Source organism: Mustela erminea, chromosome 17 (genome assembly GCF_009829155.1).
Source record: "Mustela erminea isolate mMusErm1 chromosome 17, mMusErm1.Pri, whole genome shotgun sequence".
Lineage (NCBI taxonomy): Eukaryota > Metazoa > Chordata > Mammalia > Carnivora > Mustelidae > Mustela > Mustela erminea.
Window position 1 is genome coordinate 37,635,613 of NC_045630.1, and position 16,577 is coordinate 37,652,189.

At 37.7% G+C, this 16,577-nt stretch overlaps 1 protein-coding gene across 5 annotated transcripts in view; it reads right to left on the bottom strand.

The window, feature by feature from the left end:
* The window catches only part of C4BPA (complement component 4 binding protein alpha), a 55,989-nt gene that overhangs the window by 37,509 nt on the left and 1,903 nt on the right, over positions 1–16,577 (bottom strand). For 3 of the 5 annotated variants that reach the window (XM_032319246.1, XM_032319245.1, XM_032319242.1), the window contains exons 2-8: positions 16,145–16,341; positions 9,973–10,139; positions 8,835–9,017; positions 7,906–8,005; positions 2,256–2,341; positions 1,893–2,087; positions 192–374 (exon numbers count right to left, since the gene is read on the bottom strand). In XM_032319246.1, coding sequence (XP_032175137.1) covers positions 192–374; positions 1,893–2,087; positions 2,256–2,341; positions 7,906–8,005; positions 8,835–9,017; positions 9,973–10,132 — 907 coding nt within the window. In that variant the 5' untranslated portion in view covers positions 10,133–10,139; positions 16,145–16,341. The remainder of the gene's footprint in view (positions 1–191; positions 375–1,892; positions 2,088–2,255; positions 2,342–7,905; positions 8,006–8,834; positions 9,018–9,972; positions 10,140–16,144; positions 16,342–16,577) is intronic. The other 2 variants (XM_032319244.1, XM_032319243.1) reach the window with 2 other exon arrangements.

Genomic DNA, 16,577 nt, shown 5'->3' on the forward strand with positions numbered 1-16,577 from the left:
TATCTAAGACCTTACCCAGCGTGCTGTAATCTTTCTTTTTCCCAACAATTAGAAAAAATAAAGACAATTATTGATCAAATTTAAATGTTTACTCTGGTTCTAGTGGGTTTAGGCATACAAATATACCTCCACCAACATTTCTGGGTAATTTAGATGCCAAACATTGAACTTCCTGCATGGTCCATACTTACTGAGCTCACAGATGGGAGGAGGGGGATCCCAGTCACCATTTTCTCCACAATGGATTAAACTGCTTCCATTGAGAATAAAACCTCTCTCACAGTCAAATTGCATGGAGTTTTTATAAGTATAGATGGTTCTAAATCCAGTGATCACTATTCCATTTTTAACAGTTGGCTTAACACAGACGATTTCTAAAGAATCACAAGAAAAGACAAGTGGGTCACAAAAGAGAAATGGCAATAAGGATATCACTTCCTATTGCTAATGCAGATTCAACTATGGTACAAAAGCCTAATACAGTATATGTCCACAAGGAAAACATTTTAAAGTGAATATAATTGCAACTATTACAAGCCTCAGTAAAATGAGGTCTTATCCTATCAGTTCTGTTATGATATGATTGTGAATAACCCCAGCTTACTCAAGAAAAGCCAGCCATCTATAACCCAAAAGAAACACATCCCTAACGACCTCATAATCCTTCCCTGACAGTGGCCTACTTTTCTGCATGATTTCAGTGTGGGTCAGCGACCAGTGGTGATGATATGACTGTCATGAGGAAGAGGCAGTCAGGCATCAGAGATCTGTGCTCTCACAAACACAGAACAAACTGCCCTGGGCACCCCAACCCCACAGCAGTCAGTCATCTTGCCCCCATGTCAGCCCTGCCACCTTGATGACTCATGGCTATGGCTGAAGCTACCTTCACCACATGGCTGGATAGTTACAACAGGTGCCTATAGGTTGAGTTTTGTCCTCCTTCTTTTGTTGTCTCTTCTGTGGCCCGACTTGTCTCTCTGAAATGCAACATATTTATTTCCCATCTGAAGCCTTTCAAAGTTTCCCTTTCACCTTCACTCTGAACTTCTTAGTGGGACACATGAGGTCCTTCGTAATCTGGCTCTGCTAAATTTCTGTCCTCAAACTCTGCTATTTCCACCTCTTGCTGTCTGGACTCCTGACATTTTGAATTGCTCGCTGGATCACGCTTTATCACCCCCTGATTTGACTGTGTTCTGTGGGGAGTGAGAATATTAAATGATACTATGTAGACACTTAGTCCCAAAGGAAGGAGCCTCAGATTAGCCAAGTAAGAATACTCAGTAGATTTTCTGATTTTTTTGTTTGTTTGCTTTGTCCTGTAGGCACTTGCAGTGAACATTGTAAATGCTAACCAATATTTCCACTTCCTCTCCCTAAACAAACAAAACACAATATTCCTCAGTTCCCTTAAGATAGAGTCTACAGATTACTAGTTTGGGACAAAAGGCTGTAAACTGATATGTGGTCACTTTGGACCACAGCTCTTTTAAAAAGCCAGGGCATAATTTACTTTTCTCTCTTCTCCTACTGAAGAGATTTTGAAAGCACATTTTAATGCAGAAGTATCACAAGAGCAAAGCAATTTGGATTGCTAGACTTGTTGCTGAATTTACCCCTAGACTATAGCCAGCCTAGAGAGTCCCCTGGACATGGAGCCAACTTGGTATGAATGAAAATCAACTTTTACTTTGCAGAGCCCAGTGAGATCTTGGTTGCTGTTTGTTACGGCACGCTGGTACATCAAACATAAATACCATATTGGAGCAGATAAATGACTGTTTGGTTACAATGATTAGTCTCAGAAGCATTCCCTTTCCCCCAGCAAAGTCACCTACTTTTTTCTTGTAAGCAAACTATTCAGGCCAAAATTCATCACTGTGACTTACTTTTACAAGTAGGAGGACTTGGGCTCCAGACACCTACTGTCTTATTTTCCACTGTGCAAGATATGGAGGGTTTTCCTATCATTGAGAAGTTGGGGTCACATCTGTAGGTGACAGAAGAGCCATATGTGTAGAAATCTTCATCTGCGCCATTGTGCTTCCCATTGCTGATGTCTGGAGGAGGCTTACATTTAGCAACTGGGATGGAGTGAAGAAGAAGAAATCATCAGGGAAGGTACCTTTGCAAATCGAGCATTCATGTTACAAATTCTAATGGAGGGTATGAGAAGCAGCGAAGATGCGCAAGAGTTTTATATTCTAACATGGTTTAGATTTGCAGTCAAGCCAGAAGAAGTCTTTACTTACTTATACATTGTGGGAGAGGATCACTCCAACCAACTCCTCTATCTTGGATCTCACAATAACTAGTGGTTTTGCCAATTAAAATATATCTGAATGAAATAGAGTTTAATGAAGAGTTTAATAAAGAGTTTAATGAAATTCTTCTTACCTTAAATTAAGTTGGATAAAGGGATCTAAACAAATAAACTGGTTACTCAATTGTAAAAATGAAGAAATAATGTTTTCCAAATAACACTTCCCAGTGTGTAAGACTTCAGTCTCTAGACACAACCCAACCTCTCAGGCCCTCTGACATGCAGACCCCTTCTGACTTCTGGGTGCTTACCCTCTCCAATATGCCACTAACTCCCCCATTCAGAATCCCTATTTTTTATGGCTCTTGAGAGTTCTAAGCTTCCTTCAGTTTGTCTTACTCCCCTCAGTGTACTATAGTAGTGGAAAAAAGCATTGTTAGTATGTCTTAAAATGGTACTATCATCAAGGAATAAATGTACACTGTGGTTGAACACTAATGGAAATGTTACCTTTGGCAAACTAGAGCCCCTGGGACTTATTTAATACTAACTCAAAGAATAATGAATCTTTTAATAAGATAAAAGACATTGAGAATTAAGTATTTACTTATTTTGGAATTTCTTGAAAATATGTTTTCTAAGCTACCCAGGAAACCAAGGGAAAAATATGGTTTCCGATTACTCCAGTAGAAACACTTTCAACATTCCAACAGCACTTCCCTTCTGAATCTTCTCACTTCACATCTCACGAGTCATACACCGTAAGGAATAATGAGGATTACATGTGCGAAAATCAAACAAAAGGAAATAACAGTACTAGGGGAAAATGTTAAACACAGGGGACAAGCAAAGAGGAATCAACACATACTTGGTTGGGGAACCTGAAGAAGGAACACAAAACAGAACAAAATAGCTATTTTATAATGTATTTCAAATAGGTATTGCAGAAATAATAATATACACTTTGATTTATTTTATTTTATTGAAAGATTTTATTTATTTATTTGACAGACAGAGAGATCTCAAGTAGGCAGAGAGGCAGACAGAGAGATAGGAAGAAGCAGGCTCCCAGCTGAGCAGAAAGCCCCATGCCGGTTTTGATCCCAGGACCCCAAGATCATGACCTGAGCCGAAGGCAGAGGCTTAACCCACTTAGCCACCGAGGGGTCCACTTAAGCTAAATTTTAAAAGAGCATCACATAGCAACAAAATGGTGGAGTAAATGGTCTGTATCAAAACAACTAAGAGTAAAATTACCAAGGATTATTTTGAGTTAAAGCACTTGAAATAGACAAAGGAAGGCACTCTGAACTCTCCTTTTCTTCCTGAGAGCAGGAGATAAAACTCTTATGTGAAAGATGCTTTCCCCATAACAGGAGGAAAAGAACAAACTTATCATGAGAGATGGGGAGGTGAAGCCAGGAGAGATCTGTACAAACAGACCTTGTCAAAATGACCCTTATCTACCTGCAACCTTCCATAGGTTACTTCCAGAGGTTACTTTTCCACAGTTGCTACTTTTTCTTCAACCTGGTATATAAACACTGAGGCTTAACCACTTTTTGGGTCTTCATTTTCCTGTGAAGGCTCCCATGGACATCTAAAACTAAATATGTACGCTCTTCCCCTGCTAGCCTTATGTCAACTTAATTCTCAAACCCAATCAGAGACCCTAAGAGGGTAAAGGAAAAGTTTGGGGGAAAGTTTCTTCAAAAGTTAAGTTAAACACTAATCCAGTACTGATTTTTAAATATGCCTAAATTTAAACTTTATATAGAAAAATAAACAAGTATTGTCAAGAAAAATTAAAAAAAAAAACAATAAGGCAGGACTACTCATAAGGCTATTGAAATATCTTATAAAACCTTGGTAGTACATCACTGTGAAATGTGTACATGACTATGTAGGCAAAACAACAGCATTAAGTAGAAACATATGCAGATACATACAAGATATATATGAGAATTTAATACAGTGTTACAAAGCACTCTTAAATCAGCAAACTAAAGGACTTTTGGAATAACAGGAAAGTCATACAGGAAAATATAGGCTAGGATATATATCTTGTACTGTATATTGTATATTGCCTCCAAATGGATCAAAGCTTTTGGCACCAAAAAATATGAAAACATAAAAGTAGCAGAAGAAATCTAGGCAAATAGTTTAAAATTTTGTATTAGAGAAGGGCTTTTTTTATGCATTTTTAAAAAATTTTTTCAATTTATTTGTTTTCAGAAAAACAGTACTCATTATTTTTTCACCACACCCAGTGCTCCATGCAATCCATGCCCTCTATAATACCCACCACCTGGTACCCCAACCTCCCACACCCCCACCACTTCAAACCCCTCAGATTGTTTTTCAGAGTCCATAGTCTCTCATGATTCACCTCCCCTTCCAATTTACCCCAACTCCCTTCTCCTCTTATCATGGAGGACAAGGGGTTTTAGAGAAGGGCTTTTAAATGAAAACCTAAAATCCAGAAGCCATTTTAAAAAGAGAGTTTGATAAATATGAAGCATGAAAACAATTTTTCCTTAAGAAAAAAAAAAGTGAATCAATAGCCAAGTCAAAAAAAAAAAATATATACCGGAGGGAAAGTTGCAGCTCCTATCAGAAACAAGATCTAGCAAAGAAGAAGTCAAACTATCACTCTTTGCAGATGATATGATACTATATGTGGAAAACCCAAAAGACTCTACTCTGAAACTGCTAGAACTTGTACAGGAATTCAGTAAAGTGTCAGGATATAAAATCAATGCACAGAAATAAGTTGCATTTCTTTACACCAACAACAAGACAGAAGGAAGAGAAACTAAGGAGTTGATCCCATTTACAATTGCACCCAAAACCATAAGATACCTAGAAATAAACCTAACCAAAGAGGCAAAGAATCTATACTCAAAAACTATAAAGTACTCATGAAAGAAATTGAGGAAGACACAAAGAAACAAAAAAATGTTTATTCTCCTAGACTGGAAAAACAAATACTGTGAAAATGTCTATGTCTATCTAAAATGTCTACCTAAAGCAATCTATACATTTAATGCAATCTCTATCAAAATCTCATCCATTTTTTTTCAAAGAAATGGAACAAATAATCCTAAAATTTATATGGAACAAGAAAAGACCTCGAATAGCCAGAGGAATGTTGGGAAAGAAAGCCAAAGTTGGTGGCATCACAATTCCGGACTTCGAGCTCTATTACAAAGCTGTCATCATCAAGACAGCATGGTACTGGCACAAAAAAAGACACATAGATCAGTGGAACAGAATAGAGAGCCCAGAAATAGACTCTCAACTCTATGGTCAACTAATCTTCGACAAAGCAGGAAAAAATGTCCAATGGAAAAAAGACAGTCTCTTCAACAAATTGTGTTTGCAAAATTGGACAGCCACATGCAGAAAAATGATATTGGACCATTTCCTTACACCACACACGAAAATAGACTCAAAATGGATGAAGATCCTCAATGTGAGAAAGGAATCCATCAAAATCCTTGAGGAGAACACAGACAGCAAGCTCTTTGACCTCAGCCACAGCAACTTCTTCCTAGGAACATCGCCAAAGGCAAGGGAAGCAAGGGCAAAAATGAACTATTGGGATTTCATCAAGATCAAAAGCTTTTGCACAGCAAAGGAAACAGTTAACAAAACCAAAAGACAACTGACAGAATGGGAGAAGATATTTGCAAACGACATATCAGATAAAGGGCTAGTATCCAAAATCCATAAAGAACTTAGCAAACTCAACACCCAAGAATAAATAATCTAATCAAGAAATGGGCAGAGGACATGAACAGACATTTCTGCAAAGAAGACATCCAGAAGGCCAACAGACACATGAAAAAAATGCTCCACATCACTCGGCATCAGGGAAATACAAATCAAAACCACAATGAGATACCACCTCACACCAGTCAGAATGACTAAAATTAACAAGTCAGGAAATGACAGATGCTGGCGAGGATGTGGAGAAAGGGGAACCCTCCTACACTGTTGGTGGGAATGCAAGCTGGTGCTGCCACTCTGGAAAACAGCATGGAGGTTCCTCAAAAAGTTGAAAATAGAGCTACCTTATGACCCAGCAATTGCACTACTGGGTATTTACCCTAAAGATAAAACGTAGTGATCTGAAGGGGCACGTGTACCCGAATGTTTATAACAGCCATGTCCACAATAGCCAAACTATGGAAAGAACCTAGATGTCCATCAACAGATGAATGGGTAAAGAAGATGTGGTATATATATACAATGGAATACAATACAGCCATCAAAAGAAATGAAACCTTGCCATCTGCGATGACGTGGAGGATATTATGCTTAGAAAAATAAGTCAATCAGAGAAAGACAACCATCATATGATCTCCCTGATATGAGGAAGTGGAGCTGCAATGTGGTGGGGTTGGCTGGTAGGAAAAGAATAAATGAAACATTTATGAAAAAGATAGGCTTGGGAGGGAGACAAACCATAAGAGACAATCCCACAAAACAAACTGAGGGTTTCTGGGGGGAGGGGTGTCAGGAGATGGTGGTGGGGTTATGGACATTGGGGAGAGTATGTGCTATGGTGAGTGCTGTGAAGTGTGTAAACCTGGCGATTCACAGACCTGTACCCCTGGGGTTAAAAATACATTATATGTTTATAAAAAATTTTTTTAAATTACTAAATAAAAAAGAAACAAGATCTATATCCTAGTATGCATAGGGTCATGTGTATATATCGTGTTTGTGTATGTGTATGTTCATGTGTGTAGGTATCTATCCTAGAAATTAAGATTAGAAATTTCAAGAAATTAATTCTTAAAAACAGGCAAAGGGTATGCCAAATAGTTCACAAATCAATACAAATATCTCTTGAACACATAAAAATACACTCAATATCACTCATGATAAGAGAAATATACATTGAAACTACAGTAAGATTTCATGTTTACATCTTAATTTGGAAAATTTTCAAAAATTTCACATTTTCAAACGATTGACAACACAGTTGGGAAGTCTATGAAAAGACAGGTGTTTACATACTCTGCAAAACATTATAACCTCTAATGAGAGAATTAGGCAGTATCTTTCAAATTTTCAAATATGTATACTCTGACCCAGAAATCTCACTCTGGAAATCCACCCTACAGATATAACTGCATTTGTATGAAATTATATATGCACAAAGTGGTTGATCAAAGCACTCTTCAGAATGGCAAAACATTAGAAACACCTATGGATCCATCAAGAGACTGTTAATCCATGATACATGACACAATTATATTGTGTGACCTCGTGAAGGCAAATCACTGAGAAACTTCTATGCACAAACGTGAAACTATGTTCTGTATATATTGACGAGTAAAAATAAAGCAAGACTCGAAGCTACATTTGTTATTGGAAAGGTGTAAAATAAAAATATATACTAATTTTTAGCTTGTGTTTATAAAAGTAAACACTAGAAAGATACATAAGAAACCCATTAAAGTGGATGCCTGTTTTTAAGGACATGAAAGAAATGGGGTGGATGGCAAGAGGGTAGAAGTGAAAATTCTCAGTGTATATGGTTTTACATCATTTTTACTTTTGAAATATATCAGCTATTTATTAAAAATTAATTTAAAACAACTGTTTATACATTGCTTCACACTCACCCTTCTGAACAAACGAATTTTAAGTGTGATCCAAAGACGAGCTCTGTCTCCGCTATCACCTTCCCATTTTCTAATTCTCCTGGGTGTCTGCATCGTTTCTCTGACAGAAAAATTAAAATGATAATGAGTGATTCCAAACACTCAGAGATAAGGCATTAGAAGACTGATTAGCTTTGACCTATGCCTCCAGAAAGATCCTGAGGTTGAGATCCAAATTTATTTCTGATCCTGACTCACTAAATTTTTACTTTGGAGGATAAATGAATACAAAGTTTGATCTCATATTTTTCAGTACATTTCACCCTTAGAGGAAAACACTCAGTTAAATCACTATGGTAATGGAGTCTATGGATAGTTATTGATCAGGGAGCTGTGCTCCATTCTGGATCTGTGGCACATACTTTGTATGTCAGCCACTTAAAAATGCATGTCCTTGGTCACCAAAAGGACAACAGAAAGTGTAGATACCCTTACTATTGTAAGAACATTACAGGATTTACTCTCCACTATAAGTGAATCACATAACCTTCTTCCAAACACAGTGGATACTTTGGTTGAGGTTTCTTTGGAAACCACATTACCTCTCTGTAGCTACCAAACTTTTTATAACTTTGTAAAGAATGGGTCTTGTTTTCAAAATATTAAAATTGAATTTGTAGTTCACTTTGGAAAGAAGTGTTAAGCAAATTACAGTGTAAAGGATAAGCTTCTTTTTCACTGCAACTGGGCAGTTCATAATTTCTGTTTTATTTGTTTATTTGTGCTTTTCTAAAAGTAGCACATGTATGTACATTGAAATGAGTGACTTGACAACTGGATGGTTTCTTAGTGACCAAAGATTCTCATTTGCATTGAGAAAATATAATTCCTGAGACATCTTTGTAAAGAAGTGAAAAGCGTAAATAAGAAAAATAAATGTTCATACTTACTGACACAGAATTCGTAGTAGTCCCATTTGTCATGCCGACAGGTAATAGTCGGGTTTAGAATATTAACCCTGCCATAGCCAGGACGGCAGGTGTACCTCAGGACAGTTCCACTTCTGAAGTATGTCTCATTCACCACAGTTGTTAGAGAAGCAAAGTCTAAATTCGGTGGGCTATCACAACCTCCTGGTCACCAAAATAACAAAGAGCGCCAGAAGTTAGAGCTCAAAACACAGCATCTTAATGTTTCAGTAGTATGATTTTTAGATAAAGGACCATTCTTTTCTTTTCCAATTAAGAAAAATAATAACTCTTATTGTCCTCATAGTTCAACGAATCTAGTGAGTGATCAGTAATACACATTTGCTGATTAATGATAATGATAAAAGGCAGAAATTTTTCATCCCTTCTCTAGTATTTATGAGATAATTTATCTAAAAGATGGTAGATGTGATTTCATACTTCTTTCAGAGTCCTCATATCTGCTGACTCAGTGATATCTGAGCAAAGTCAACAATTCCTACAAATTTCCTCAACAGAAACAGTCTTTCCTGAATAATACCATTATATTAAACTGCTTATGAAGGAAAACCAGGTGGCTGAGAGGTGGGTAAGAACCACATTCTTAATTTGCACCTTTATGTACATGTTGGATTTTGAATGATGCAAACGAAGAAGCATGGAGTCCTTGAAACATAAAGATGTTAATCCTGCTTTCCTTGCAAGAATTAAATCGGAGATTTGCCTTTCAGGAACCCTAGGAGAAGTCTTTACTTATTTCTCCTCTCTATTCTGGATAGATCCAGAGGCAGTGAAAATTGTTCAGTCGGGCTGATAGATCACACCAACTTGTTTCAAATCATGGTTGGGAGACCAACTGTTTTGGAAAATTCCTGGAGAAGAAATGCTAGGGGGAGGTGGGTATAAAACTGTCTCTTCTATGAATAAAACCAATTCCCCCTAAATCCCAAATAATTCCAAATCCCCTTTAATTCTGAATTCCAAATTCCTGATCAAACCAACTCTTGTTGCTGAAAGTGGCTTTCTGCTAAAAGTTGAATCATCTGTTGGTGTTAAGAGAGAATGAGTGGATGATCTTAAATGTCTGTCACCAATCTGAACTTACTTCTCTAGTACTCACCAAGAACAGGAGCCATTAGAGCAGCAACCAAGATCATTTGGAACAAAGTTGGATCAGGGGCTCTCCACAGCCTAAAGAAGGGCTGGGCTGCCATTTTCTCTTTTCTATGAAGGATCCCATTTAGAGCTCTGGAGTGCATGCCCTGATGATTCTCCCACATTTTTTTTTCTGCAAAAGACTTCAACTTAATAAGCAGTCATTAAATTCCTAGTCATCATAAAGCACTACAGTAAGTACTATGCGGTCCACATCTTCAAGGAAATTATGACCTACAGTAGAAGAAAGCACATGCACACAAATGTTAAAACGTGACACAGGGAGTGTTAGCCTCCATTCAAAGGAGAGATGGGGAAGGGGTTGTTAAGAAGGGACAGCTTATAGAAGTGTCCAAATGGGATATAAGGGTCAGGTTTAGGAATTGATAGATGCTGGTGCTCGCTTCGGCAGCACATATACTAAAAATAGGAATTGATAGACGCTGCTCTTTGGGGAATAAAGAACCACTGTTTTTCATTTTGGATTTTGTTTCCCCCTTTCTTACTTTAAAGCTAAGGAGTGATTCATTATTGTGCTTTAATTTTTATTTATATATGATGATGATGATGATGATGATGTCCAGTTAACCAACATATAGTAGTACATCATTAGTTTTTGAAGTAGTGTTCAAGGATTTAATTAGTTGCATTGAACACCTAGTGCTTGTGCTTTTAAAAAAATCACTGTGGCAGGTGTGTACCTGAGAGACTGAAGTAAACAAAGAGAAGAAACAGGAAGGTTGAAGAAGAAGACTACTGCAGTTGGCCAGGTGAGCCACAGAAATGGTCTGACCACGGAAATGGCAAAGGAGTTGGAGAAGAGGGAACAAATGTAAGACAAAATTATACTGAAAGGCAGGAAAATGATGAAATAGAGAAAAGGAGTCAGATCTGTGTCGTATTGAGAGTTCCTTATGACAATTGTCAACAGAGGCAATAAAGCATGAAGAAATTTGCAATTTTAAATGAATAGTTTATGGAGAGATATGTATATCTATATGTATAGATATACATATAGCTGTATAAAGAAAAAGAAAAATGTATGTGACAAATTATACTTTCATATTTGATCAGACTATTTGAAGACTTTTTAAAGCAAAATAATGAAAAACACTTTTCTCTTCACCACCACTACTGTTCGCTTTGGGGAAAACAATATATCTTAAATCTTAAATTTACATTAGAAATAGTCCTTGTCCTCAAAGGAATATATGAAGTTAACTCCAAAGAAATACTGAGTTTTATCTTTTATTCGGATACCTGTTAGATCCAGATGATTCTATATGCCCCAGGTGTTCTTAATTCGTACTATGCACATATCTGGTAGTGCACTCAATATTTACCTCAAAGATGTTTCTGTCCCACATTACAGAAAGAGACAAGTTTATAATGACCCTTCACACTACATGGAGAGGCCTAACTTCCTAACTGAGTAATGACTCATTTGATCCTATCTTCCCAAAACTCAGTTCTGATGAAGCCATTCTTCCACCCATCATCAGTTGTGGACCATTCCACCTGATAGATAGCTTGGCCCCTGAGTTCCAGACAGGGCCACTAGGACAATTCTGCCTAAATAAATAAATAAATAAATAAATAAATAAATTCAACGAGATGATCCACTTACCAAATGCATTGGCTTACTAAAGTATGTTTACAGAATTTGTACTGAATACACTGAGGTGGTCTAAAGATGCGTGAAGGAGACCAGCACTGGGGCCCTTACATACCCACTTTCTTTTTTGCTTGCCCCTCCTTCCACTCCAGATCTCTAGACTCTTCTCTTGCCCAGACAATCTGGATGAGACAGGACACTAGTGGGAGTAAGTTAGTTCCACATAGTGAAAACCAATCCACTAAATCATCCATGAAATTTGCAAAATACGATAAATTTCTCCGTTCCAGTGAAAACTGTTATGACCTGTAAAAACTATGGAAATGAGTTTCTTTAATTTTTGATGAGTTCATAGCATCAGTTTTTTTCATCAATTTCAGTGAAATTGAAGAAAAAGGCTAAAAAATCAATATGTATTTTAAAAATTTTTAAAAATAAGCCGGAAATTGTTTTTAATTTTTAAAAAATAAAATAAAGTAAAATAAAAATACCAATATATTGGCAAAATAGAATTTGACTACAAAATCTCAGGAGACTGATAGTATAGTATAAAGTGATAGTATAGTATAAAGAAATTCCCCATATGAATTGTTGCAGTTATTATGTTCATAATAAAAATATGTATATTGGATATACTCCAGAAAATATTCCCGAGTATATATATATAAAAACAGAGCCATAAGATTAAATCTTGACTTTTTAAGAAATTGAGTAGAAATACTTAAAATACTGCTACAAAGAACATATTCATTAGCTGTGTTCAAAAAGAAGACATTTACAATCATTGAGTATATTCAAAATGAATATTCAAAATGTTGTTCAGTAATTGACCATTCGACAAACTTAGCAAATTGATTTCAGCAAACTGATCCTTTAGGAATTGGCATTCCCTCACTGGCTTCTAGCAAGGAGCTTTTCTGTCATTTGGTGCTTGGTTGACCCCATGCTTTGGCTGACCCGAACAATCTGGATCCCTGATGGTCCCAAACATTTTCCTATAATGCATCCCTGCCCATTATCACTTGCCCTCTTATCCTTCTTCCCTCTTTGATTCCTACTAGTTCTGCCAGTCCTTTCTCCGACGTTCCTTCCTTGTCTCCAGGCCAGTCTTCATATTCTAATTACAGCTCGATGTTTCTAACTTTGATTCAGCTGTGGCTTAAAACTGACATTTAACCTCTGTCTTCAACACTAGACCTCAGGGTCCTCAAAGTCAGAGGTGGGTTCTTACTTGCCTCTGCCCCACCAGGTACCTGGTACCCGGTACCTGGCCCTGCACCTCACACAGTTAAAGCACTCAAGAAATGTTTGTTGACATTACATTCAAAAGCATCTAGTGATAAAATGTTTTAAAGAGGAATAATACTGCTCCACATCCGTATCTACTCTTAGAGCTTTTGTTTTGTCGAGGTCAGATTTTCACTGATTTTAAAGTTCTTAAGGAGAATAGAGCCTAGTGATTTTACTCTAGGCTCTTCCCTATCCTTAAGCTGAAGTCATCATATGCTCAACCATTCAACAGAGGACAGTCAGGAGGGAAGGAAAGAACAAAAACTAGTCTCCTCCTTTCATAGTTTAGGACAGGAGATAAAGGTCACCATATATACAGACCCTACACGGGGCTGAGGAATTCATATCACTCAACTTTACTCTGGGGCCACAGACACAGTGCTAGGGAGCACAGGAGGACAGAATGCTGCCAGACCCCGGAGCATGGGCTCTGAAGTCAGATCCAGGCTATGTGGATTGAATCCTGTCTCCCTCAGATGGGAACTGTGTGTCCCCGGGGCAGGATACTCCACTCCTCTAAGCTTCAATTTCCTGTTTTATAAAGAAGGAATGATAACTATACATGTGTCACAGACTTTCTGAGAGGTAGCTGGACTTGGTGCACAGTGGCACATAGAAAATATTCGAGAGAAATGTCAGAGAAAAGAAGGATGGGATTGGAGTTGGCTGTGACCTTGACAAGACCAGAATTCCTGGAGTCAAAACATCATCATAATAATGATGGGGACAGAAACGTCTGACTCTTGATTTTTGGCTCAGGTCAAGATCTCAGGGTCCTCGGATCAAGCCCCAAGATGGGCTCTGTACTTAGTGCAGAGTCTGTTTATCCCTCTCCTTCTGCTCCTTCCCCTTCTTTCCCTCTTTTTCTCTCATAAATAAAAATAAAATTAAAATGGTGATTTATAATTACAATGATATTTGGCTGCAACACCAAGGTACTTCAATTAAAACCCAGGGCAGAGGAACAACCACTGGACTTGGACCAGGAACCATTGGTTAGGTCTTCACTGTGGACTTTGGTGATGGTGAGACCCACACCCCGAACAGAGACTCTCATGCACACAAAGGCCTGTCCTGGGCATTCTTCTTCCCCTAGTTTTTCCCTGTCTTCCAAAGAGGATCTTACCTACTCCCATGACTTTGACCTCTACCCATTAATCACTCACAGACCTTTGGGCCCAACTGTCTTCTTATAAAGTGTATAAAAACTTACACATTTCATAAACTCAGTTCCTAATAAAAATCTTTGTCTGCCCTATTCAGTCCCATACATAAATTTTGAGTCGTTAAGCCGACCTCCTTGCTCTGGTCACTAACAAGTGGAATTCCAGTGCTGAGCCTTAAAATTGTGAATATTTCTAAAAGTCAGGGAAAGAAATATCAGCAAAATAAGGAGAAACTATTTTGTCTTCCCCTATAGCTTCACAAAGGCAGGAATCTGAATCTTAAAGGTGACCTTGCAAATGTTATTTCTGGACTTTAGAGATCATTGCTCTGCCACTTGAACAAAACCTTTAACTCTGGAAACATCTATAATTGTAATCGGTTATCTTCACAAATTATTTTTTGCCCAGGATAACACAAAACGTACATTTCTAATATTGAGTGTGATAAATACCTGTGAGTTTTCTTTGCAAATCCATAAATGAATTCTTATACTTTTCATTTTTAACCCTGAAAGGAAACTCAAACTTTTCACTCTGTTGGATTTCTCTCTCTTTTTAAAAATACTTTATTGTTTATTTATTTATTTATGGGGCAGAAGGAGAGGGAGAAAGAGAAACTCAAGCAGATTCGACTCAGGGCTCAATCCCATGACAGTGAGATCATGATCTGAGCAGAAATCAGGAGTTGGATGCTGTTAGATTTATTTTTCGTTTTTTTTTTTCTTTTTAAGATTTTATTTTTTTATTTATCTGACAGAGAACAAGTGAGAAGGCAAGTACAAATAGGGGTAGGGGCGCAGGGAGCAGGGAGCCTGATGCAGAACTCGATCCCAGGATCCCATGATCATGACCTGAGCTGAAGGCAGTCGTTTAACCAACAGAGCCACCCAGACACGCTCTTTTTCTTTTTTTTAATATCAGCCTTATCGAGGTGTAAGTGACTGAATTGCAAGATATTTAAAGTGTATATCATGGTGATTTACATAGGTACTATTTGTGAAAGGACTGCCCTCTCCCCCACCACCCATCTTGTTGATGAACACATCATTAGTTCAAATATTTATCCTTTTCTTCTTAGTGTGAAGACTTATCTACTCTCTTAGCAAATTTTAATTATACAGTACGGTGTTACCAATATAGTCACCATGTTCTACATTAGATCCTTGGAACTTCTTCATCTTACAGATAAAATTTTATATACTTTGACCAAGATCTCTCTATTTCCCCTAACCTCAAGCCCCTGGCAACTGATTGTTAGATTTCTTATTTAAGCAAAAATCCTTTTTTTCTTTTTTTCAAGTGTAAGATATAGTTCCCAAAGTTCAGATCAGTTTTCCAACTGCTTCCTTTGTATCTCCAACGCACCTTGAATCCAACATATCCCAAATGAAACCCACTATCTTCGCTCCAGCACCCTTGACCTCTATGTTTTTTGTCTCAGCTCAGGTAATCATCTCTATTCAGCCTTCCAGACTAGAAACTTCATTCATCCTAGCCTCCTCTCTCTTGCCCCCTCCCATATTTAGTCTCTGAGTCCTGTCACATTGCCACAGCAACACTGGAATCTGTCTCTCTCTCCTCCACCTCACTTCCATAGTCTGGGTTTATGTTCTCATAATTCCCTTCACCCACCCTAGAGTACTAAAACGCCTTTATACATCCATAAGCCAGCTTCTAATATGGCACTGTCATATTCCTAAAAAGGAATTTACTTAAAAATTCCAATGGTTCCAAATTTGCTAGATTTCTTTACCTCTCCCAACCCTCCCTCTGCTTCTACTCACTTAAAACACTGTAGTTCAACTTCATGGAGGTTTTCAAAATAGATCCTGGATTTTTTTTTTAAGATTTATTTATTTGACAGAGAGAGAGAGAGAAAGTGAGAGTATGCACAAGAATGGTGGGGAGAGTCTGAGGAAGAGGGATAAGCAGACTCCCTGTAGAGCAGTGAGCCCAAGACCCAGGGATCATGACCTGAGCTGAAAGCAGACACAACTAACTGAGCCATCCAGGTACCCCATTCTGGATTTTTTTTTAAAACACTTGCAAGAATTTGCATATAATACCTCTTGTGACAGAAGCTTTTACCTCCAACCTTCTCTTGATTCACTGTCCAGATCAAATATCACCTCCTTAATGAAGAATTGTCCAACTCCACTGAGAAATATCAGCCTCTTCTAAGCTCCCCTAATATTTTGCTGAGGCCTTAATTGTAATGGTATTGTTTCTGCTCACGTTTGCCTCCTAAAACAGACTGTGGACCCTTGAAGACAAAGAAGATGTTTATTCAACTTTCTAGTGCTGACCTGATACTATAACTGGTGTGTAACAGTTACCCATTAAATGTGAAATAAGTAAAACTCAATATAGTTTTATCTTCAGAGTGCGAATGACTAACTGCCTTCCTGAGGACCAAATGGAATAATGTCTATGAAGTGCTTCATTAATGTAGACGAGATAAATGATGCAGTGATCCCACTTCCCTCCCTAGTTCTCAGG